We start from the raw sequence: 25,608 nt of genomic DNA on the forward strand, positions 1-25,608 counted from the left end.
AGAGACTGATTTAGATTATGTAAATGGACTTATATTGTGCTAAGAGGTGGACTTGGTAAGTGACTGTGAAGTTCCTTTATGCTCTTTTTTATGTTATTCAGTGGGACAACCATATAGTAATATATATGTCAGTTACTATAAGTAATGACTTCTTGCTCCTTAATCCTCCATCCTCTCCTATTCCCAACTGCTACCCAAGTGTTTTCACGGATTTTCTATTCTGGGGAGGGTGCAAAAGAGAATTCTATCTCATTCAAGTTCACCATCAGTGATTTATTCCAACTAAAAGGAGCCAGGAAAATTCCCCTGTATTAAGTTCTGGCTCTGAAAAAGATATGACTTCAAGCCAAGGGAATGTGTTTTCCAACCTTTCCTATACTTTCTGTAACTTGCATTATCATTTACTGGACTACATTACATGTTGTTTACCTCAGCTCATAGTGAGTGTTCTGGGCTTTTAGCCCCTTTAGGAATTTCATAAACATGGTAAATCATTGTGGTATAGTGTCACTGAATTCTTCCCTGCATGAGGTTGTCCAAAAAAAAAGCCATAGCTGATACAAACAGTTCAATTTATGATTGATTAGGGAAGCTATAACTTGAAGTTTTTATTTTTATAAAATAGCGTGGGAGTTTTCTAAGGCAGTGCTATTTGGATAAGTTTTTTGCTTCATGAAAGCTGAGAACTTAGGAAGACCTACAAGAATTCTTCTAAACAGATAGTTTTCAGAATGTTGCTGATTTCTCTTTCTCTATGTTTGAGACAGCTAAATGATGTAGTAGCTAGAGCACTGAGCCTGGAGTCAGAAAGACAAGTTGAAATGTTATCTTAGACATCTATTACTAGCTGTGTGACCCTGTGGAAGTCACTTAATCTTTCTGTCTCAATGTACTCATCTGTGAAATGGAGATGATAATAGTACCTGCTTCCCAGGGTCGTTATGAGAATCAAATAAAATAAAAATTGTAAAAACACTTAGCATAGTGCCTTTTACCCTAGTAGGTACTATATAAATGCTTACTTATTTCCTTCACCTCTTTGACCAACTAGACCTTCTAATGTCACTACGAAAGAACCAGTTGAATAAATTTCAGCTTTAAAAGAGGTTTACTCATATTGACCATAAATTTCCCTTTTCTCTGTTTTATATAAATGTTTTTTTATCCTTTGTACTGTCTTTAGTAGCTTTTTTTTTTCACTTCTTAGATAGTCTTCTTACTTTGCTAAAGATTGGAACCAGGTTATGCATACTGATGATATACATTAAATCTGTGCCCACTCCAGTTTCTCTGTTATTTTCCATCCAAACCATTCAATCTTGTTTTTGTATTAATCTTTAATCTTCCAGAAATGAAACCCATATTTTTTAAGATGAATGTTTCCATAAGTGATTCAAAGCTGTAAATAACCCATCCCTTTTTATATGCAAAATGTTGGGTTTTTAACTTTGCTTCTGATTTTTCTGAACTGCTTTATCTCATTATAGTTATGTATCTAATTTTCTGTCTCAAGAAAGAAGAAAAGGACCCATGTAGAAAAATATTTATAGCAGCTTTTTTTGTAGTGGCAAAGAACTAGAAACCAAAGAGGGGATGCCCCCAAATTGAGAGTGCCTATAATGAATGTAATAGAATGTTATTGGTCCTCAAGATATGAAAAGTATGGTTTCAGGGAAACCTGGAAAGAATTGTATGAACTATGTAGAATTAAATGGACAGAACCAGGAGAACAATTTATACAGTGACAACAATATTTTATTTTATTTTATTTTAAAGGCAAATAACTTTGAAAGGCTTATGAACTCTAATCGTGCAATGACCAATACAATTCTTGAGGACTAACAATGAAGCATGCTACTCATCTTTTGATAATGAGCTGATGAATTCAAGATGCAGAATGAGACATTTTTGGACATGGCCAATGAAAGACCCCCCCCTTGAATGTGCATATTTTATAAGGATTTTTTTTCATATTTTGTGGAAAGTAGAGAAGTTTTGAGGATAGAACTACTCTCTCCCAAATCTGTTCCCCAAATGGGAAGAAAACAGAATGAAGGCCAAAAGGAAACACAAGCAGGATAGCTTTGAAAATTAACTGTTGAATTCATTACATACTTTTAAAAAATAGTTATACATAATCCCTATTATGTATCCACTGTTTTATGTACATTATTCCCCTTCTGTTTCACATTGTATATAGAAATGCTCATTTTCTTTAGTGTTTGTTTTAAGTATATATATGTATATTTAAATAATATACTTTAATAATTAATATTTTATTTTTATCTAATGTATTAATATTAATTCATTAACAATATTAATTAATTAATATTTTATTTTGTCTGATTTAAATATTTAAATTAACAATTTAGCAATAAATAAATAACTATTTAAGGTTGTTAATAATAATTAATGAATTAAAAAATTAAAATACCTCAAAAAGAAGGGAATGGAAGACAGGTAGATTTGAAAGATCTATTTCCAAACTGAGTGAGCCTACTCTAACAGCTAGTAGTACCTTTGTCTACCAAGGCAAATAGGATAGCAGCTTTCAGAGCATATAGTGTGACCCATTACTTTTCAACTTTCTCTTGACTGAAAAGTTAGGTGAGACATGCTGCTTTGTACTTTCTTTTCCATTTAAGCGGATGGATATTAAAATAAGAGTTTTCTGTTCTTTAGAGTTCTTAATTTTTATTTTAATCAGTATATTCAATACAAAGGATCAGTCTTTAGTAATAAGTTGTTGTCTCATTGCATCATTCTCCTTGGATGTCGCCAGTGTTGACATGGGATGTTATTTCCTTATAGGTTATCCAGACTGTCTTTTTTGGAATTTGTGTACTGACTGATCTTTCCAGTCTCCTGACCAGAGGGAGTAGTAGCCAAGAGCAAGAAAGACAGTTAAAGAAGCTTATCTCTCTCCGTGACTGGATGTTGGCTGTCTTGGCCTTTCCTATTGGAGTAGTAAGTATGATGATAAAGAAATTAATTTTACCATGGAGGTGATTTGTGTCTTATTTTTGGGCCTCTTTAAAATAAGCTGAGATCTTTTTTATCAAAAGGGTTCCACTATTATCTCATAATGAAAGGTCTTGTGACCGGTTAAGGTCCTACACTTATGATCTCTGATCTTGGGCAATTCCTAGGTATTCTTAAAGGTGACCAGTCTCATCTCCATCACTCATTCCACTCTCCAAATTGTTTTGTGCAATATCATTTTAGTTGTTGAACAACTATGGCTAACCTATCTCAGTTGAGTTAGGTTCCCTTCCTAATTTAATTGTTTTGTTAAGTATGAAAATCTCCCCCTGGCAACACACAGAGACCACATCCCCCTTTAAATGGCCTTGTCCAGATCATGACCAGACATTGGACATGGTAGCCTCGGTAGACCTACACATAGAGAGAAAATGTTGCGAGCACTCTTCAGATCATGTTTGAGTGACTGTTGTGAGTAAAAGCGTGCCATCCTCAGCCCAACTTTGTCAACCAGCATTTGGTTGCATGGGTCAAAGAAGAGCCCAAATGGCCTGTGCTCATGTCTGGGAAGACTACATGTTGAGAGAGCCAGAAGGCTGTCCCTGAAAGCCATCTTTTGGCTCTTCTTAGACCCATCTGTCAGTTTATAAACCAGCAGATGCCTCCAGATACTGGCATTGATTTCCTAAATGTAGGAAAAGTGAGAGTTTAGTAGGCATTCTGGCTGTCACTTGAGAGGTTCCTGCCTTCCCCATCCATTTGTCCTCTTCACTGTGGCAGAAATCTGATGAGCCAGATGCTCCAGGGATTTAATTCTCTGTGAGATGGGGAATGGCAGAGCTCTGTGAACTAGACCTGGCTTCCAGACCTTGAGGACAATGCCAAGGACAGATGAAACTGGGTAAGTTGGTGTGAGAACATCCAGGCGCAGCTCTGCTTCTCACTCTCTCTATCTTTGTCTCCTACATCCAGGGCAGCTTGTGCATGGACTCAATACGTGCATGATTACTCAATGCAACCTTCAAATCCTGCCTCAGACATTCTCTTTGGAACTCTGGGCTAGTCATTTAACCTCAATTTGCTTCAATTTCTTCATCTGTAAAATGGGGATATAATAACATCTACTTGCAAGTGTTGTTATGAGAATCAGATAAGAAATAATTGTGAAGTGGTTAACACGGGATCTGGCACTTTTGTAAGTGCTATATAAATGTTTGTTATTATTATTACTGTTATTCTGGTGGCCTGGATGACTTTAAGAATGTGAATATAATGGAGTTGAATGCCTTAGGGGTTAGCTAAGACTTGCTCCTTTGGATTTCTCTTATTTAAAGCCAATTCTATGAGGACAGACTTCAAAGTGAGCTTCATGGAGAAATCACCTTCCAAATTAAACAACTTAGGGTAGGAAGTAGTAAGAAAAACAAGCTAATTGAAGTGCTTATTATAGAGCTAATTCATATGTCAGTTCTATACATTTACCATGTCTTGCCTCTGCTTCTTCCTTTGTGATTTTTTGTTCTGATATAAGAAAATCACAGACAAGGAGCATTTTATAGTAAAAAATTAGCAAACTATTTCTCCTCCCACCTCTGAAAATCATAGCCATTAATTACAAAGCTTTGTGATAGGGACTAAGAATGATTACAAATTGTGATAGTTGTCCTGTGCATGTCCAGTGCCTCCTTTGTTTAGTCATGGTTAGGCATAAGACAGAAAACCAGGGATTTTGGCACTGTATTTGGCATCTCCATTGCCTGACTAGCTTCCAGGGCTTGTTTTGCTCAAAGGTAAGATTCAGTGACTTGTGACTCATAATCATATAGTTAGTAAAATGAGAGCCAGAAATCAAATTTAAGTCTTCTGATTTAGAATTCAGATATTCTTTTTCATACTAAGGTATGAATGATACCAGAATATTACCTGAGGACAGTTTTTTTATAAGGGACAAATCAATAAGTGCTTGAAGCAGAGAGAGTTAGGAGCTTAAGGGAGATTAGAGAAAAAAAAGGAGCTAAATGCAAACTTCTCATATGTTACAGTTTTGTCTAGGGCTAGCCATGTATGTAACCATTGTTAAAGGGGTTCCTTCTAACCAGCTCCTACATATAATGGCATTTGCTTAAACTCATCAGGGTGGGAATGAGTCTAATCAGCTTTAAGAATACCTAGAAATTGCCCAGAATCAAATAGAATTGAGCTCGACCTTTTCCCAGGACATATGCTGCTGAGCCCACTTCACACTATTGTCCATCTGCTGCTAGGGCTAATTAAGGAGCAGCCCCCTGACCCTATTTTTTAGAAAATGAGTAAACTTGCAGCTGCTAGAATAGCCATCTGAGAAAAGCTCTCTTAAGAACACCAGAAGTAAAGATTAAAACTTGAATTTTTCTATGGAAAAATTAGGGATAATTTTATAGTCTATCAGTGTATGGAAGCAACGTCATGAAGAGCTGATGGCTTGGTTTGAAGTCCTTTCTTTGGCTCATTCTGTGTGATATATAGGTTATGTGACTCTGAGCACATCTTCCTCTCAGGGTTCTTGGATCTAAGTCTATAAACTGACAAAAGTAATAAGAGTTTCTTCAGCTAAGAAGCTTTCCTTATACCAATAAAATCACAGGTTCAGTCCCCATTTCTGTCCTATCAACATAGTCCCAATAACATATATGTAAAATACTCCAGTACTGAAGGAGAATCTATTTTGATTATGAAGTCAGTGTAAAAATACAAGTATGAAGATATAACATAATTTATTTGAAAAATTCATCATTCAAATTTTACAAACTCATTTTATTTTAAAGGGATCTTTAACATTTTTTCTTGTAAGACACTCTATTAAAATACATTAAAAATTAAAGTTTGAAAGACAGTTTGAAAATGTGTATCAGCATGACAGACAAAGCCACAGACAGGTAAAAATCAACCTCTTTGAATGTTATTATGAAACAAATAGAAAAGCAAAAACACTGAGTGGATTGAGTTGAAACCTTGTTGCATTTGCCTTGTTCTTCAATAATTATTATATATATCACCACTGAGTCTGTGAACTTACACAAAAATGGTAATGAGTTGAATGTAAGCATTTCGAGGGCAGGGAATATTGTTTCACTCTTATTTTTGTGGCCCCAGCTTCTAAGCAGAATGCTTTGAACATTGCACTTAAACTATTTGTTCAATCAATTAACATATGTTTATTAAGTTCCTACTTTGTGTACTGTTCTTTTAAGGCCCTGGGGATTCAAAAGACAAAAATGCAGCCCATCCCTGCCCTTAAATAACTTACATTCCTTAAGAGGAAACAGCATGTGCATATGTAAGTATGTACAAAGCATGTACATTTGCTTTGAGACGGGAGGCACTAGCAGCTGTAGGGATGGAGGAGTAGTGCCTCAGAAACAACCTCATAGAAGAGTTGGTGTTTGAGCTGAGCTTTGAAGGAAGTCAAGGATGGTTGAATCAAATGATAGAATAATTTTCTTTCTTTCATTACTAGGGTTTCTGTGAACCTAAAGGTCAAGGAGAAATTTTTGTAAAATGCAATTTGGTTTCTAGATGAAACTAATGCAAAAAATAAAGCTTAAAGTATATCTTGACACCCATTGATGTCTATAAAATCTGGCCAAACTTCTTTAGGACTAATTATGGAATAATCAAACAAAGATACAAATATAAAATGGCACGCTGTCTATTTGACTAAAGGATGCCACATTGGGGGTGTTGTAATAGGGGGAGAGGTTAAATGACAGTTAACCTGGAAGAGTCAGAGTAATGATGTGACATCAAGCCAAGAATTCTGCATCTGTTTAAATGTATGTTACTTTTCTATCAGATATAAGCACAGGTATAATTTAAGGACTGGCATTCAGTTCCCAATGTGCAATAGAGTTCTCTCCCTAACTTCATTTGTGAGTTATTTGGAACTTAGAATTATTTTCACATAGAAAAAATGGCATAAATTCTGGTTTAGGGTCTCAGTCTAATCCATTTAATCTATGTAACATATGTTTAAACTGATGGCACCATGGTGTAGTAGGTAGAGAACTGATTGTGAAGCCAAAAGTATTCCCTCTTCTAACATGTGATGACTGTAACACTGAGTAAGCAACTTAACCTTTCAGGGATCTAGGCTACTAAGACAGGAGTTCTTAAACTTGGGTCTATGAACATTTTTTCTTTAAATCTTTTTATAACTATTTCAATATAATTGGTTTCCTTCATAATCCTATCTATTTTATTTTATGCATTTAAAATTTATTCTTAGAAGACATCCCTAGATTTCACCACATTGTCAATGGGATCCATGATAGGACCTCAGAAATTTGATATTTGTGTGACCCTGGGCAAACCAGTTCACTTCTGTCTGCCTCAGATTATTAATCTGTAAAGTAAAGAAACTAATAGCACCTACCTCTTAGGGTAGTTGTAAAGATGAAATAAAATGATATTTATGAAGTACTATGCAAACCTTAATACATTATCTTAATTTTAGTTTAAAATATTTTACTATTTTTATTTTATTTCAACATTTCCAGGGTAACAGGAAAACTATGATTACCTTCTAGTACTTTTTACTAATATGAATTACAAATTCTTTTAACCAAAGGATGATCATAAAAAGGTGACAATTCATATGAATGGAGGTCAGGGCAATACTGTGGTTAATTGGAACATGCATTTCAGTATGTGTGCACATATGTGTGTATGTATATGCACATACATATACATACATACATATACATACATACATATATACATACATATATATACATACATATATATACATACATATATATACATACATATATATACATACATACATACATATATATATATATATACATATATATATATATATATATGTGTGTGTGTGTGTGTGTGTGTGTGTGTGTGTGTGTGTGTGTGTGTGTAGTATGGAAAGAGCCCTGAATTGAAATCTGAAAACCTGAGTTTGATCCTGGCTCTGTCACTTACTAATAGTGGAACATTGGGCAAGTCATTTATAAAATGAGGGATTAGATTAGATGGCCCTGGAGTCCCTTCTAGCATAGGGATTGGCATATAGTAAGCACTTAATAAATATCTCTCCCCCTCCCTCTCTTCTTGGTAGAAGTTAGTGAAAGTCTAGATTTCTTTTTCTCTTATCTAAGTTCCCAGATTCCTTGAAATCTAAACTCAGGCCAGAATCCAAGGCCTGGTGGGATTAGTAAACCAGGCTTGCTAATTCTAATCATTTTAAATGCAATGCCACCCATATAAAAGAATGTATAGACTTTTGATAATGTCTCCCAGTTAGCTTTCTCCTGGTGCTTTCCACTTTGCTTCCTCTGCTTTGAGTTTTGTGATTGTTTTTGTTTTAGTTTTTCCTATTAAAACATTGTTAGGAATAAATACCTATTTTATAAAAGTAGGGGCAGGAAAAATACATTAATTTGTTACCTTTGCTTTAGGCCTCTTTCTACAGACAGCCATCTCAGCTTCTTGCCTCTCAGAATTTCCCTCTGCCCCCTCTCCTCCAGGAAAGCCCTGGCTAGATAATCCAGGATTTGTATTATCTGCAATAAAGCTCCTAGAAATAATGAGGTTAATTGAGAGTTTATGGTAATCTCTTTATGTGGGCTGGAATCACTAATTATGATTATTTGACTGACTGACCTAGAGACTACTTCACAGAACTCTTTATTCCAAGGACTTTAAGAAAATCGTATTCGAATTAAAGATAAGTAGGGTAGAATTGTGTTTTCAGCATAACCTTGAAGATATCTTCATTGCTTGAATGAGCATAGCATTTATCATTTTGATTTGTATTGTTTATATATGAAAAGCCAGCATTGATTAGTGGTGCTAATGACCAGACACCCATGGCTACTAATGCCTTTCAACTCATTTTTCAGAGATAACTCCCTGGAATGTGTCACTTGGCATTTGATATTTGTTTCTGGACCCTGTTATCTTTTAAAGAAGTATCAAAAATGATCTTGTGACATTACATGCCTAAAAGCACCAAACTTCTTAGAAATGAAGGAAAACCCAGCATTTATTTATATTCTATGAGTTTACTTACAGTTGTGCTGGCAGGTGACATTTTCAGAGCTATTAGTCTAGATATTGGCATCCCCCAAACCCACAAAAATATAAAATATACATACATAATCAGTGATAGCAAGATAAAAGAGATCATGAACTAAATAGCCCTTTTCAAATAGGAAGAACCAAGAACATATGTATACATTAATTCACATATACACGCACTGTTCATAAACACAATTCTGAGTGCCCCTGTCATACGCTGGAGAGCACAGCAGGGCTGAACAAAAACAAAGTAGTATACTACTTTGACCCATTGAACCATGAGCCACCCCTGATTTGAAGGACATCAACAAGAAAATAATAATTTTAGGTTTTACTTTGGTTATCTCTTCCATTGGAAAATTGATGGCCCTTAGACTTATCAAGGGCAATGATTAATAATAAAATAACTGTGCATTTATATAATGTCTTAATGTTTTCAAAATGCTCTCAAGTACTATCTCATTTTATCCTCACAACTACACAAGAGGTAAATGCATTTTAGGTTCAAGGATAGCCTCACTTTACAGTTGAGGAAACTGAAGCAGGAAGAGATTATGGAACTTTCTCTGGGTCATACAGTTAGTGTGTCTAGCTATATTTGAACTCGTCTTCCTGATTCCAGGTCCTGTACTTGACCTACAAAGTCATCTAGCTGCCAATATACAACATAGGTATAATAATATATATGTGGATGAACTTTATTGAATAATAAATAATTGATATAGGTTTCCAAATGATATCTGTTTAGCAACATCCAATTCTAGTTGTCTATTTTTACAATCATGAAAATAAGTTCTCATAAATTCTTAAAAGATGTTTATGTATTAGTCTGGGGCAGAGATCATTAAAATTCATTTTTTACTTAATACGGGTTTAATGTACCCCTTTCACTTAATGCTACATAGAGATCTTATCCCAGGATATTGAAGTAAGCTATATATTAAGTAAAAAATAAGTATTTGCAAAAATATGCTGAATAGATATTGTTACTGTGAAGTATTGATGATCATTGGGTTTAGAGTCAACTTGAGTTTGCTCTTGTTCCCTATGTTATTATTATACACAGACAATTTAGCTTCTTGGAGCCTCAGTTTCCTCAATCTGTAAAGTGAAGAAAACACTACTTGTGTGAACCTGGGCAAGTCACCTAATCACTCTCTGCCTCAGGCTCCTCATCTATAAAATATGAATGATAATAACCCCTAAATCTTAGAGTTGTTGTGAGAATAACAATAGTCAAAATTTATAAATTGCTATGTAATTTCTAGTTATTTTATTATTATTATTAATATAGAAATGGCAAAGGAAGTAATGATTCCAAAGAACAAGTTTGATTTTATTAAGTCATGCTAGATTTCCTTTTTTGTAATGTCTCTAAACTAGGAAAGGATGATGCTATATAGCTTACCAATTAAGTATAGTTTACCAATTTTGACAGCATTTGATAAAGTACCTCATAATTATTCTTGGAAAGATGAAGAGACATGGATAAGAGAATAATCAGTTAGTTTTAGAACTAATTGATTGGTTGGACGCAGAGATCAATGTAATCTTAGAAGAGGTTTTCCACTGCAGTACCCAAGGGATCTGGGCTTGACCATATGTATATTGATAAAATATTTTTAACAATGACTTGGATAAGGCATAGACAGAATACTTAAAAATTTGGAAATAATATCAATCTGGGACGAATAACTAATATCTAAAATGACTAAGTCAGTATCCAAAAAGGTTTCAATAGGCTAGCATATTGGAGAAACACTAGGAAGATGAAATTCAGCCAGGAAATGTGAAATCTTTAGAGGGTTCAAAAAAACCCTAAGTTCAAGGTATGGCTAGTAAGCAGTTTGTCTGAAAAATATCTGAGGGTGCGGGGGTTGTTGACTCTGCTACAAGCTCAGTGTGAGTCATTCCTGTGACATGGCGGCCCCAAAAGTTTATGTGATCGTGGGTTGTATTAAGAGAGATCTAGCTTCCAGGAATAAGGATGCAATAGTTATTTACCCTGGTCAGACCACATTAGAATTACTGTGTTCAGTTCTGGGCACTACAGTTTATGAACATTGGTAAGTTGGAGAATGTCCCGACAAGGGCAGCTACAAAGTTGAATTACTTCAAGTTCCTGTCATATAAGGATTGGTTGGAAGAGTTCAGGAAGCAAAGCCTAAATTTTAAAAATAGAATAAACGAAGCAGATAATCAAAGAAGAGATGATAGCTCTTATGTTCAAATGTCTGATGTAAATGTCGAAAGGGTCATCATGTTCAGAAGCATTAGGCTTATTTAATTTTTACTTCTTTCTCAAGAAATATCAAATGAATTCAGAGAGTAGCCAAACTAAACGTTTGTTTATATATTGGTCTATAATGTTGATATGGACATACTAGCATCAAAATCAGCTAAACAATAAAAAGGACAAATATTCTAGAAAAAAGGAAGAGAACTATTTGGGCAGAATGAGGAGCAAAGAATGGATAAAAGTTGCAGAGTCAGATTTAGGCTTGATGTCAAGAAAAACTTCTTAACAGGTAGAGCTATATAAAATTGGAATGGGAGGCATCTCTCTCCTTCCTGGTTAAGATGGCGGGAGAGTAAAAAGTAGCTACTCAACCTCTCCTAACCTAAACATATAGGACTCCTCAAGAAGACATAAAAACAAATCCAGAGGAACAAAGGGATCCCACAACAGGGCGCAGCATTGGAGGTACGTGGAATCAGGGCATTTCCATGCTATAAAGAGGTGAAATAGCTCTACTAAAATGCGAGCTGAGCAACCCCCTCCCACACCCCACACCACCTACAGTGCCAAAGCCAGCACATAAGAGTTAGAGCAAGTTTGGGGCACCCATTAAGTCCTTAGCAGCAACCTGGGGTCACCAGGGCCCTCTCCTGAGAGCAGCAAGACTTAAGACCCCAAAGAGGCTAAAGAACATGCAGACTTTGAACATAGACCCTGAGCGCAGGCACACGAGGGGGCACGGATGCAAGCGCAGACACGGATCCTGAGTGCAAGCAAGGACTCAGATCCTGAGCGCAGGCGTGGACCTTGAGTGGGGACCCAGTGCAGAGGGGTGCATGACTGTAGAAGCAGCACCCTGGGACTGTTTAAGGAGCTTCAGGAAGAGGAACAAGCAAGGGGACCACCACCAGGAGGCTTGACCCTGAGAACAACTAGACCTGAGACCTCAGGAGCCTAAAGAGCTTAGACAGAACCTGAGTGTGAGGATAAACCTGAGAGGGCCCAGGGCTAACAATGGCAAGCCAGAGACAAGAACCCCAAAAGAGAAAGATCATCAAAAAGAAATCTGTAACACTCGACAACTTTTACACAGATAAAATCCAGGCAACAGAGCAAACAGAAGAGGAGAACAAACAAGTAATCATATCCAAACTTTCCCAACATAATGAAAACTGGCCACAAGCTATTGAAGAGTTCAAATCTGAGATGATGAGAAAGATGGAAGAGATTTGGCAAGAGAAGTGGGAAATAGCTCAAAAGGAAATTAACAGGTTAGAAGACAGAAACTCCCAATTGGAGAAAGATGCCCCCAAATCAAACGAAATGGTAAGCAAATTGGAAACCAAAATCTGGCAAGAAAAGAACATTTTAAAAGGCAGAATTTCACAATTGGAAAGTGAGGCAAGTAAATTGAAGACCAGAAATGACCAGATTGAAAAGGAAAACCAAAAGATGATAGGCGATGACCAGGCCCTAAAGGCTAGAATTGAACAATTAGAAGCTAATGATCTCTCAAGACAAGCAAGAACAAATAAAACAAAGTCAAAAGAGTGGAAACATGAAATGTCTCAATGAGAAAGTGACAGACCAAGAAAATAGGTCTAAAAGAGACAATCTGAGAATCATTGGTCTCCGTGAAAAAGCAGAAATTAATAGAAATTTGGATTCCATACTAAAAGAAATTATTCAGCAAAATTGCCCTGAAGTTCTACAACAAGAGGGCAATATAGACATTGAAAGGATCCATAGATCATCCTCTACACTAGACCCAGAAAAGACAACCTCCAGGAATATAATAGCCAAATTTAAGAGCTTCCAAGTAAAAGAAAAATTTTATAAGAAGCCAGAAAGAGACAATTCAGATATCAAGGAGCACCAATCAGGATCACAGAGGACCTGGCAGCATCCACACTAAAAGACCACAAAGCTTGGAATATGATATTCAGAAAGGCAAGAGAACTGGATCTACAACCAAGGATCACCTACCCATCAAAACTAACTATATACTTCCAGGGGAAAGTTTGGGCATTCAACAAGATAGAAGATTTCCAAGTATTTGAACAGGAAAAAACCAGGTCTAAATGGAAAGTTTGATATCCAACCACAAATATCAAGAGAAACATGTAAAGGTAAATAAGAAACGGAGGGGAAAGAAAGAAAACTCGTATTTTTTAAATTTGCCTCTTTAAGGGTTTCAATATGATCTAATTATTGGTATTCCTTTGTGGAGAAATGTTATGTATAATTCTCTGTAAGGAACTCTATTCACTATTATAGCATTCACTATTGTAGTAATTAGAAGAATTATTCATAGGGAGAGGTTGGAATACTAAATGGTCTAAGATGATATGGGGGTGGGAAAGAGGAGGGTGAATAGTAGAGGACAGCAAGAGAAACATGAATTAATAAGAAAAATAGGATATTCTATTACACACAAAGAGGTCATAGGAAGGGGAAGGGATGAATACTATTATAAGAAGGAGAGGAGGAGAGCATTAAGAGGTAATATTTAAACATTACTCTCAGTGTAATTAACCCTGAGAGGGAAGAGTAGTTTTATCCATTGGGATATAAAACTCTATCTAACCCTACTGAGAAAGTCAGAAGGGATAAACCAAGGGGAGCAGGGGAGTGGGGAGGTCAAAAAAGGGAGGGGAAAAGAAGTGGTAAGGAATTCATTAGGCCTTAAAAATAAAAAAGAGGGGAATAATAAGAGAGGGGGTAGAAAAGGAAGTAAATCAAGGGAGGGGACAAGGGTTACTGGCATAAAGCAAACCACTGGTTTAAAAGGAAATAGTGTAAGAAGAAGGGGTAGAACTAGGAGGGGATACCAAAATGTTGGCGAATATACAGCTGATAAATATAACTCTGAATGTGAATGGGATGAACTCACCCATAAAAAGGAAGCAAATAGCAGAGTGGATTAGAAACCAAAATCCTACCATATGTTGTCTACAAGAAACACATATGAGGCAGGTGGACATACACAGGTTTAAGGTAAATGGCTTAAGAAAAATCCTTTGGGCCTCAAATGAGAAAAAGAAGGTAGGAGTGGCTATTATGATTCTGACAAAGCAAAAGTAAAAATAGATATGATTAAAAAAGACAGGGAAGGTCATTACATCCTGATTAAAGGCAGTATAGACAATGAGGAAATAACATTGTTCAATATGTATGCATCAAATGGCATAGCAACTGGATTCATAAAGGAGAAACTGGCAGATCTCAAGAAGGAAATAGATAGTAAAACCATAATAGTGGGAGATATAAATATTCCTCTTTCAGATCTAGATAAATCAAACCAAAAAATAAATAAGAAAGAGGTAAGAGAGGTGAATGAAGTCCTAGAAAAATTAGATTTAATTGATATGTGGAGAAAAATAAATAGGGACAAAAAGGAATACACCTTCATTTCAGCTGTACATGGTACATTCACAAAGATTGACCATGTAATAGAGCATAGAAATATTGCAAACAAATGCAAAAGAGCAGAAATAATAAATGTAACCTCAGATCATAACGCAATAAAAATAATAATTAGTAAGGGCACGTGGACAGGCAAATCAAAAACTAATTGGAAATTAAATAATGTGATTCTCCAAAACCAATTAGTCAAAGAAGAAATCATAGAAACAATCAACAATTTCATTGAAGAGAATGACAATGATGAGACATCCTACCAAACTCTGTGGGATGCAGCCAAGGCAGTACTCAGGGGGAGATTTATATACTTGAGTACATATATTAACAAATTAGGGAGGGCAGAGATTAATGAATTGGGTATGCAACTCAAAAAACTAGAAAGCGAGCAAATTAAAAATTCCCAGATGAAAACTAAATTAGAAATACTAAAAATCAAGGGAGAAATTAATAAAATCAAAAGTAAAAGAACTATTGAGTTAATAAATAAGACTAGAAGCTGGTATTTTGAAAAAACAGATAAAATAGACAAAATACTGGTCAATCTCATAAAGAAAAGGAAAGAACAAAATCAAATTGACATTGTCAAAAATGAAAAGGGAGACCTTACCTCTAATGAAGGGGAAATTAAGGCAATCATTATAAACTATTTTGCCCAATTATATGGCAATAAATATAGCAATCTAAGAGATAAAGATGAATATTTACAAAAATACAAATTGCCTAGATAAATAGCAGAAGAAACAGAATACCTAAATAATCCCATACCAAAAAAAGAAATTGAACAAACCATCAAAGAACTCCCTAAGAAAAAATCTCCAGGGCCTGATGGATTCACAAGTGAATTCTATCAGACATTCAAAGAGCAACTAATCCCAGTACTATACAAATTATTTGATATAATAAGCAAAGAAGGAGTCCTACCAAATTCCTTTTATGACACAAATATGGTACTGATTCCAAAGCCAGGTAGATCAAAAATAGAGAAAGAAAACTACAGACCAATCTCCTTAATGAACATAGATGCAAAAATCTTAAATAGAATACTAGCAAAGAGACTCCAGCAAGTGGTCAAGAGGATCATCCACCATTATCAGGTGGGATTTATACCAGGAATACAAGGATGGTTCAACATTAAGAAAACCATCCACATAATTGACCATATCAACAATCTAAGAAACAAAAATCACTCTAACAAACAAAAATCACATAATTATCTCAATAGCTACTGAAAAAACCTTTGACAAAATACAGCACCCATTCCTGTTGAAAACACTGGAAAGTATAGGAATAGAAAGACCTTTCCTAAAAATAATAAACAGTATATACCTAAAACGATCAATAAGCATCATATGCAATGGGGATAAATTAGAAGCCTTTCCAATAAGATAAGGAGTGAAACGAGGATGCCCATTATCACCTTTATTATTTAATATTGTACTAGAAACACTAGCAGTAGCAATTAGAGAAGAAAAATAAATTGAAGGTATCAAAATAGGCAATGAGGAGACTAAGCTATCACTCTTTGCAGATGATATGATGGTCTACTTAAAATATCCTAGAGAATCAACTAAGAAGCTTGTAGAAATAATCAACAACTTTAGCAAAGTTGCAGGATACAAAATAAATGCACATAAATCATCAGCATTTCTATATATTTCCAACACATTAGAGCAGCAAGAGGTAGAAAGAGAAACACCATTTAAAATCAACCTAGACAATATAAAATACTTAGGAATCTATCTACCCAAACAAACACAGGAATTATATGAAAACAACTACAAAACACTTTCCAAACAATTAAAACTAGATCTAAACAAGTGGGAAAATATTGATTGCTCATGGGTAGGACGAGCTAACATAATAAAAATGACCATCCTACCCAAATTAATTTACCTATTGTGTGCCATACCTATCAAACTACCAAAAAACTTTTTTACTGAATTAGGAAAAACTATAACAAAGTTTATCTGGAATAACCAAAGATGAAGAATATCAAGGGAAATAATGAAAAAAAAATGTGAAGGGGGGCGGCTAGCAGTACCAGATATTAAACTGTACTATAAAGCAGCGTTCATCAAAACTGTATGGTATTGGCTAAGAGACAGAAGGGAGGATCCGTGGAATAGACTTGGGGTAAGTGACATCAGCAAGACAGTGTATGATAAACCAAAAGAGCCCAACTTTTGGGACATGAATCCACTATTTGACAAAAACTGCTGGGAAATTTGGAAAACAACATGGGAGAGATTAGGTTTAGATCAACATCTCACACCCTGCACCAAGTTAAATTCAGAATGGGTGAATGACTTGAATATAAAGAGGGAAACTATAAGTTAAGTGAACACAAAATAGTATACCTGTCAGATCTCTGGGAAAGGAAAGATTTTAAAACCAAGCAAGAGTTAGAGAAAATTACAAAATGTAAAATAATTTTGATTATATTAAATTAAAAAGCTTTTGTACAAACAAAAACAATGGAACCAAAATCAGAAGGGAAATAACAAATTGGGAAAAAATCTTTATAACAAAAAACTCTGACAGGGGTCTAATTACTCAAATATACAAGGAGTTAAATCAATTGTATAAAAAATCAAGCCATTCCCCAATCGATAAATGGGCAAGGGACATGAATAGGCAATTTTCACATAAAGAAATCAAAACTATCAATAAGCACATGAGAAAGTGTTCCAAATCTCTAATAATTAGAGAAATGCAAATGAAAACAACTCTGAGGTATCACCTCACACCCATCAGATTGGCTAAAATTAGAGAAGGGGAGAGCAACGAATGTTGCAGGGGATGTGGTAATATTGGGACATTAATGCATTGCTGGTGGAGCTGTGAACTGATTCAACCATTCTGGCTGGCAATTTATAACTATGCTCAAAGGGCTACAAAATAATGCCTGCCCTTTGATCCAGCCATACCATTGTTGGGGTTGTACCCCAAAGAGATAATAAATAAACAGACTTGTACAAAAATATTTATAGCCGTGCTTTTTGTGGTTGCAAAAAACTGGAAAATGAGGGTATGCCCTTCAAATGGGAAATGGCTTAACAAATTGTGGTATATGCTGGTGATGGAATACTATTGTGCTCAAAGGAATAATAAACTGGAGGAATTCCTTGTGAATTGGAAAGACCTCAAGGAATTGATGCAGAGCGAAAGGAGCAGAGCCAGAAGAACATTGTACACAGAGACCGATACACTGTGGTAAAATACAATGTAATGGGGTTCTATACTAGCAGCAATGCAATGACCCAGGACAGTTCTGAGGAACTTTTGGAAAAGAACGCTACCCACATTCAGAGGAAGAGTTGCAGGAGTGGAAACACAGAAGAAAAGCAACTGCTTGAACACATAGGTTGAGGCGGACATGATTGGGGATGTAGACTTGAAACTACCACACCAATGCAACTATCAACAATTTGGAAATAGGTCTTGATCAATGACACATGTTAAAACCAGTGGAAATGTGCATTGGCTATGGGGGGGGGGAAGCTCAGGGTGTGAAGGGGAAAGTAAGAGCATGAATGATGTAACCATGTTAACTTTTCTAAAAAATATTATTAAAAAAATGACATGGTACTGGCTACGAGACAGAAGGGAGGATCAGTGGAATAGACTTTGGGGTAAGTGACATCAGCAAGACAGTGTATGATAAACCAAAAAAGCCCAACTTTTGGGACATGAATCCACTATTTGATAAAAACTGCTGGGAAATTTGGAAAACAATATGGGAGAGATTAAGTTTAGATCAACATCTCACACCATACACCAAGATAAATTCAGAATGATTAAATGACTTGAATATAAAGAGGGAAAGTATAAATAAGTTAAGTGAACACAGAATAGTATAGTTGTCAGATCTCTGGGAAAGGAAAGATTTTAAAACCAAGCAAGAGTTAGAGAAAATTACAAAATATAAAATAAATGATTTTGATCATATCAAACTAAAAAACTTTTGTACAAACCAGAACAATGTCACCAAAATCGGAAGGGAAACAACAAATTGGGAAAAAATCTTTATAACAAAAAACTCTGACAGGGGTCTAATTACTCAAATATACAAGGAGTTAAACCAATTGTATAAAAAATCAAGTCATTCCCCAATTGATAAATGGGCAAGAGACATGAATAGGCAATTTTCACATAAAGAAATCAAAAGTATTAATAAGCAAATGAGAAAGTGCTCTTAATCTCTAATTAGAGAAATGCAAATCAAAACAACTTTGAAGTATCACCTCACCCTAGCAGATTGGCTAAAATGAAAGAAGGAGAGAGTAATGAATGCTGGAGGGGATGTGGCAAAACTGGGACATTAATGTATTCCTGGTGGAGCTGTGAACTGATTCAACCATTCTGGCTGGCAATTTGGAACTATGCTCAAAGGGCTATAAAAGAATGCCTGCCCTTTGATCCAGCCATACCATTGTTGGGGTTGTACCTCAAAGAGATAATAGATAAACAGACTTGTATGAAAATATTTATAGCTGCTCTTTTTGTGGTTGCAAAAAACGGGGAAAAGAGAGAATGTCCTTCAATTGGGGAATGGCTTAACAAATTGTGGTATATGCTGGTGATGGAAAACTATTGTGCTCACAGGAATAATAAACTGGAGGAATTCCATGTGAATTGGAAAGACCTCAAGGAATTGATGCAGAGCGAAAGGAGCAGATCCAGAAGAACATTGTACACAGAGACCAATACACTGTGGTAAAATTGAATGTAATGGACTTCTGTACTAGCAGCAATGCAATGACCCAGGACAATTCTGAGGGATTTATAGAAAGAAACGCTACCCACATTCAGAGGAAGAACTGCAGGAGTGGAAACAGAAGAAAAACAACTGCTTGAACACATCTGTTGAGGCAGACATGATTGGGGATGTTGACTCAAAACTACCACACCAATGCAACTAACAGCAATTTGGAAATGTCTTGATCAATGAATGACACATGTTAAAACCAGTAGAAATACTCATCAGCCATGTGGGGGGGAGTATTTTGGGGAGGTGAAAGGGAAAGTAAGAGCATCAATTATGTAACCATGTTAAGTTTTCTAAAAAATAAATATTAATAAATGTTTAAAATTGAAATGGGTTCTGTCAGGAGGTCTTGGATTCTAGTGTATTCAAGGTCTATTATATTGAATGACTGTGGTAGGATATGTTATAGTGGGAATTCTTTTTTTGAATTATGGGTTGAACTAGATGACTTTTTTCAGCTCCAAAATTTCATGATTCTGAAATCCAATGAATTGGATACATTACTTGTGAAAAGTTATCTAAAGGATAAATTTTGGTATATCCAAACAATTAGAACAGTGGTTCTTGACTCATTTTGGGTCTTCGATCCCTTTAGAAATCTGATAAAATCCATGGAATATACTTTTAGGATAATGTTTTTAAGTCATTAGAAGCTATTTTCAGTTTCATTTAGAAGTCAGTTAGTATAATGATGTGATTTTTTTCTTGTTCACATTCATAGATCTCCTGACATCTCTCCATGGACCCCATCCCCAGGTTAAGAGCCCCTGGTTTAGAGTCTTGTATTTAAAATATTTAGAATATGAAAATGAAATTTAAATTTAGTAGCTTAATGAAAAAAGTTACGAATTTTAATTGCTACATTTAAATATGAGTAAATATAATAATTTGATTTCAAATGGAACAAACTAATACATATTTTAAATCTGTGAATAGTCTATAAATATAATGAGAAAAGATGGGAATTTTATGGTACTTATGAGTGCAAGAAGAAGCAGATGCTTTTCCTTCCTGGGTATAAAGGGGAGAAAAAGAACCACATGATTTTTTTTCACTACTAAAACCTTATAACTAGCTCAAGATATATATTCACCTTTTTCCCGTCTTTTGTTTTCATAATTATACTCTCACCTGCAAAGCAATCTCCTTTTTGTTCTTTTTCAACTGGATGTTGAGTAGATCAGCTTCTTTATTGACTGCTAAACTAATTTCTTAAGCCCAGGAAATAGATAAGTATATAATGTCTATAAATGAATGGCATACTTTTAAATTTCATTACTTAAAAAGAACTGTGAAAAAGTGCTTATGGAAACATTAGGTTGTTATAAATTATTAATAATTTCCACATTCAATGAAAGCCAGAAATTTACATACATACCATCTAAAAGGCAGAAAATAAAATGCATCAGATTTTGAGGGGAGCAAAAGTAAAATGTAAAAGAAATGAAAATTAAGCGATGGTGTAAAAATAGATATACTAGACTTGACTAGAACATTTATCTTAGAACTAATTTTTAGTTCTCAACATAAATTATTTTTGCTATTTGTCTAATAAGGTTTTGTTGATACTAGTTGTTACTTCTTTCTTAAGAAATGTGATATAAGGATTGGTTGGAAAAATTCATGATGCTGAGCCTAAATTTTTTAAATAGAATAGAATAGAATTGATGATCAGGGAAGATATGATAACTCTTATGTTCAGATATCTGAAGGGTGTCATGTTCAAAAGGATAAGGTTGGTTCAATTTGTGCTTGTTGCTCAAGAAATGTCAAGTATCAAGAAAGACAGCCCAACTATTTTAAAAAGTAGTAGTTTCCTAGAGCAAGTAAAAATTTTTATGTGACCAGCTTACTGGCATAATGTTAGTTTGTAGCTATCTAAGCAAAGCTTGGGCAACTAAGTAAGTAGTACAGTAGATAGAATGGTAAGCCTGGAGTCAGGAAGACTCATCTTTCTGAGTTTAAATCCAGCCTCAGGTACTTATTATTTTTGTGACCCTAGCTAACTCACTTAACATTATTTGCCTCAGTTTCCTCATCTGTAAAATGAGATGGAGAAGGAAATGGCAGACTACTTCAGTATCTTTACCAAGAATCAAACATGACTGGAAAACAAGTGAACAACAAACAAAGCTTTAGAAAGAGATCATTGGTTTAGTCCTCCAGCCCAAGCTTTCTCACCACATTCTCAAGAATATACAGGGGATGTGTGAATAATATCTATGCCTATTATACCAACTATACATGTCATTTCCCTATTTACTTTCTTTTCTATAGCAGGAATATTTAATGTCATGATGAGTGTGTGTGTGTGTGTGTATGTATGTGTGTATGTATCATAAATTCTTTTAAGTTTATGATTTCTTCTTAGAGTAATGCTTTTAAATCTATAAAAGAAAATACCTAGGATATAAAAGAATTATATTGAAATAAACATGAAGCTTTTCCTAGCCTTGTTAAAGGACGCCCTGAAATCTATTTACCCAAATTGAAAAAACTCCTGTTCTAGATAAAAATCAAATCCAGTCAGATACCAATCAATAGCATTTGCAGTTCATTGAACAAGCACTTGTCAAGCATCTACAATGTGCCAATCATGTGCCAGGTGCTGGCGATACAAATACACACACATGAACACATGAACCAACGCAAAGTTTCTGCCCTCAAGGAACTTGTGTTCTGTGGGATGCATCATCAAAAAAGTGCAAAAACAAAGAGAATTTATATCATTGACACAAATAGCATGATATTCATTATGAAATGGACAATAACCTTCCTCTAAAAATGTGAACACATGTATCCCAGTGTTGAAGACCCAATAAGAAAACTGAATGGTTGGTCCTTAAAAAAATAAAAGAAACAGAACAGAACAGATCATACCCAAACTGGCTCCCATTAAAGAAAAGTCTCTTCTGCCTGCTCTTTTCTTCTCTCCTTCTCTGTCCCGTTCTATCCATTCTTCTCCCCCTCCACTGCTTATTGCCCTTTTCCAGCTTAAAAAGAAAACAGTGTCTTCCAATGTGGCTGTACATGAGAGTAAATCTGTCTTGTTTTGTTGGCAGTATCAGAAGAAATGCTTTGTACTTTTTATCTAGTTTAAATGTGGGTCAAAGTTTGCCATTTTAGTTGGCCAGAATCCAAACATAACACATTTACCACTCCCAAGAAACCATATTCCTAGACTCTCCATCCATAAAGGGTTTCTTAACTTACAAGTTGTACCTGATAAATGGCCATGCTTTTTCATTTGCTTATTCTTTTGCAGGTAGTTGGTACTTGGCAACATACAAAATACTTTCATTAATTATCTTTGTTTTCGTCCAAGTATATCAAGTACAAAAATCAAGACACAAATCTGGCCTAAGGGGATGAGAGGGACCTGACACAGACGGTCTAAGCTATCCTGACTCATTCTCTCTTCTGCATCTTGAAGAAAAAGGGTCTTCCAAAATGTTTCCTTTGTCCTACAAAAAGTTCGTTCAATTTGTGTCTGCGTTTGTGTGTATGCGTTGGCTCTTAAAATGGTTTCGGTCACATTTTCTATGTTCTTTAAGTTAGGTTTGATAGAAATTAGAATGAATGAAAATGTTTATATTAAGCCTTTACTATATGCAAAAACACTGTGCCAAGCTCTGGGAATACAAATGGAAGAGCAATTGAGTCTTTGCTCTTAAGAAACTCACATTCAAAGAGAGGGAAACAATTTATATAGGAAGAGACTTATGCAAACCAGATGGAAAGGCCCACTTTGGTCCTTTGGATATAATTGCAAAGCAGATGATAATGTACTTCTTTAATGTCATTTTCATTGATAAAGCCATATCTCTTTCTAATGTTGATTTATTTGACAATGCTAAGAACACTGGTGTCAAGAAATTTCTTTCCTGGATCTTCAGCTTCTGTGCCTCCAGAAGTTGCCAGGTCACATCTTCCTAAAAGGCAGGGTGGACAATGTTTTGGACTGGGAGTCAGCCAGAGCTGATTTCAGATCTTACCCCAGGTCTGATGAGAATTTCTTTATATAAAGTAGAGCAGAAAAAAACAATTCCTTATATGCAGTATAAAACTTACCTCTCCTTCCAAGTATGTGATAAATCCAGCATATTGTTTTCAAAACTGTATTGTTTATCTGGGTTTCCTCTTGATCTTCTTTCTCTTCTGTGTGTTTTAAAATGCTTCAATGACTTTCTTTTCTTACGTTTTGAAAATATTGATACCTATCAGTAATGTTTCCTCTCTCTTGAAATCTTCCTCTCTCAAAAGATTTGACAGAAGACAAATAATATGTTTGATCAGTGGTCCCCTGGAACCCTGATTGGTCAATGATGAGAATTCTTAAGTCTTTCAAAGTAATTTTTATTTACAATGTAGTTGCTATTGTATAAATTGTTCTCCTAGTTCTGTTCGCTTCACTTTTATCCATTTATATAATCTTCCCAGATTTGTGTGAAGTCATCCCTCTTTTTCTTTCTTACAGTGCCATAAACATTCAGTTATCATAATATATTCATCTGTTTCCTAGTTAAGGAAATCCCCTCAGTTTCCAATTCTTTTCCACTGGATAAATATTTTTTTTTTATAAATGGGTCTTTTCTTCTTTCAATGTAATGACTATGGGGATAAAGTTCCAAATTTGCTTCACAGAATGCCTGGACTGTTTTACTAAAATTTCACCTTTAATCTGAGTATTTAGAAAATCCTCAAGGAAAAATCTTCTTAGGAAGTTCCAGAGATGACAAAACAATGTCTACTAAATTAAAGATCATTTGTACTTCACCAAAAAAACAGGCTTCTTTTGCTTTCTAATTTTTACTACCACATCAAAAACTGAATAATAATAACCCAAGGGCAAGTGAAATATACTTGGGTACCTCGATGACAAATCAACTCGAACTTTACTTTCTTTCAGTAACATGTTGCATATTAGTGTATATCCAGCTGCTCAAATAAAGCATGAGCTGACTTAAGACTTTCATTTAGGAGCCTATAAAAATATAAAATATTTATATAAAAATAAATATGGGGTTTTGAGAAAAGCCTGGGACCATAAATGACTGCTTTATCTTTTTTCCCCTATGACTCCAAGCCATCAGGCCTTTTTCCCAGCTAAAATCCTGAGGATCAGAACTTCTTACTTATTCTTTGCTGAGAAATTTTTCTCACAGCTGAAGGCCTGACATGTTGGTACAAATCTTCAGTATTTCTTGTTGACTCCAAGTTTTAGCAAGCTTTGCCGAAAGGAAGGAAGGAAGGAAGAAAGGAAGGAAGAAAGGAAGGAAGGAAGAAGGTCGGTCTGTCATTCTTTTCCCCCACCGTTTCTCCTTATTTCAGTATTTGAGTACAGAACCGAGCCACCATAGATTAACATAATAAACTTTAAAAAAAAACTTGTTCTTGATTTGTGAAAACAAGGTCTTGCTTTACCCAATATTGTCAAGTTCAGAGTTTCCCAAATTCATTTAACCACAGAACCTTTTGGGGTCTGAAATATATTGACAAATACTGCAGATTTTGGCCTAGAATTCTGGGTATATGAAATACTTTTGAGACAAGGGAAGGAGGGAATAAAAAGTGTTGGAATAAGATGCAGAATTAAACCCACTTTCATTCTAGAAAATTGCTACCATAATAAGTATTTTTGATGTAGAATTTCATGTTTAATATTTTAGAGGAAACAACTTTCTTAACATAAACATTTTCTCATGGAAAACTTTTCATCCTATTCAGAGTACTCAGGGTTCTCTGTGGCCACAATTTAGGATGCTTCAGTTAATCATTTCTGTGCTTTTAGGAAGATATGATGTAAAGTCAAAGACTATTGTTTTACATAATGTAAAACAATGTTTTTTGCCAAGAACAGAGCAGTACATTAGGTGAAATCAGCAATGTCTTACTGAGCACACCAGAGTCTTAACAAAAAGTTTTATGAAACTAGTTTGTGATCAATATATTATTTTCTATCACCATAAAACTTTACAGGCAAATCCATCAATCAGACAAAATAGTCTACTGACCTGGACCTCATCCTAAGATTTTGGATCCTTATGGCCACTAGAGGCTTACTGTAAGAAATCTTTTTTAATTGATAGTCAGCTTCTGCCCAGAGAATATATATATATATATA

General features: G+C 35.1%; 1 protein-coding gene across 6 annotated transcripts in view; it reads left to right on the forward strand.

Moving 5' to 3' along the window:
- AIG1 (androgen induced 1) overlaps positions 1–25,608 on the forward strand; it is a 329,441-nt gene that overhangs the window by 92,841 nt on the left and 210,992 nt on the right. For 5 of the 6 annotated variants that reach the window (XM_044671565.1, XM_044671564.1, XM_044671566.1 and 2 more), the window contains exon 2: positions 2,812–2,967. The exons of the other annotated variant lie outside the window; for it this stretch is intronic. In XM_044671565.1, coding sequence (XP_044527500.1) covers positions 2,812–2,967 — 156 coding nt within the window. The remainder of the gene's footprint in view (positions 1–2,811; positions 2,968–25,608) is intronic. 6 annotated transcript variants of the gene reach the window in all.

Source organism: Gracilinanus agilis, chromosome 4 (assembly GCF_016433145.1).
Source record: "Gracilinanus agilis isolate LMUSP501 chromosome 4, AgileGrace, whole genome shotgun sequence".
Taxonomy (NCBI): Eukaryota; Metazoa; Chordata; class Mammalia; order Didelphimorphia; family Didelphidae; genus Gracilinanus; species Gracilinanus agilis.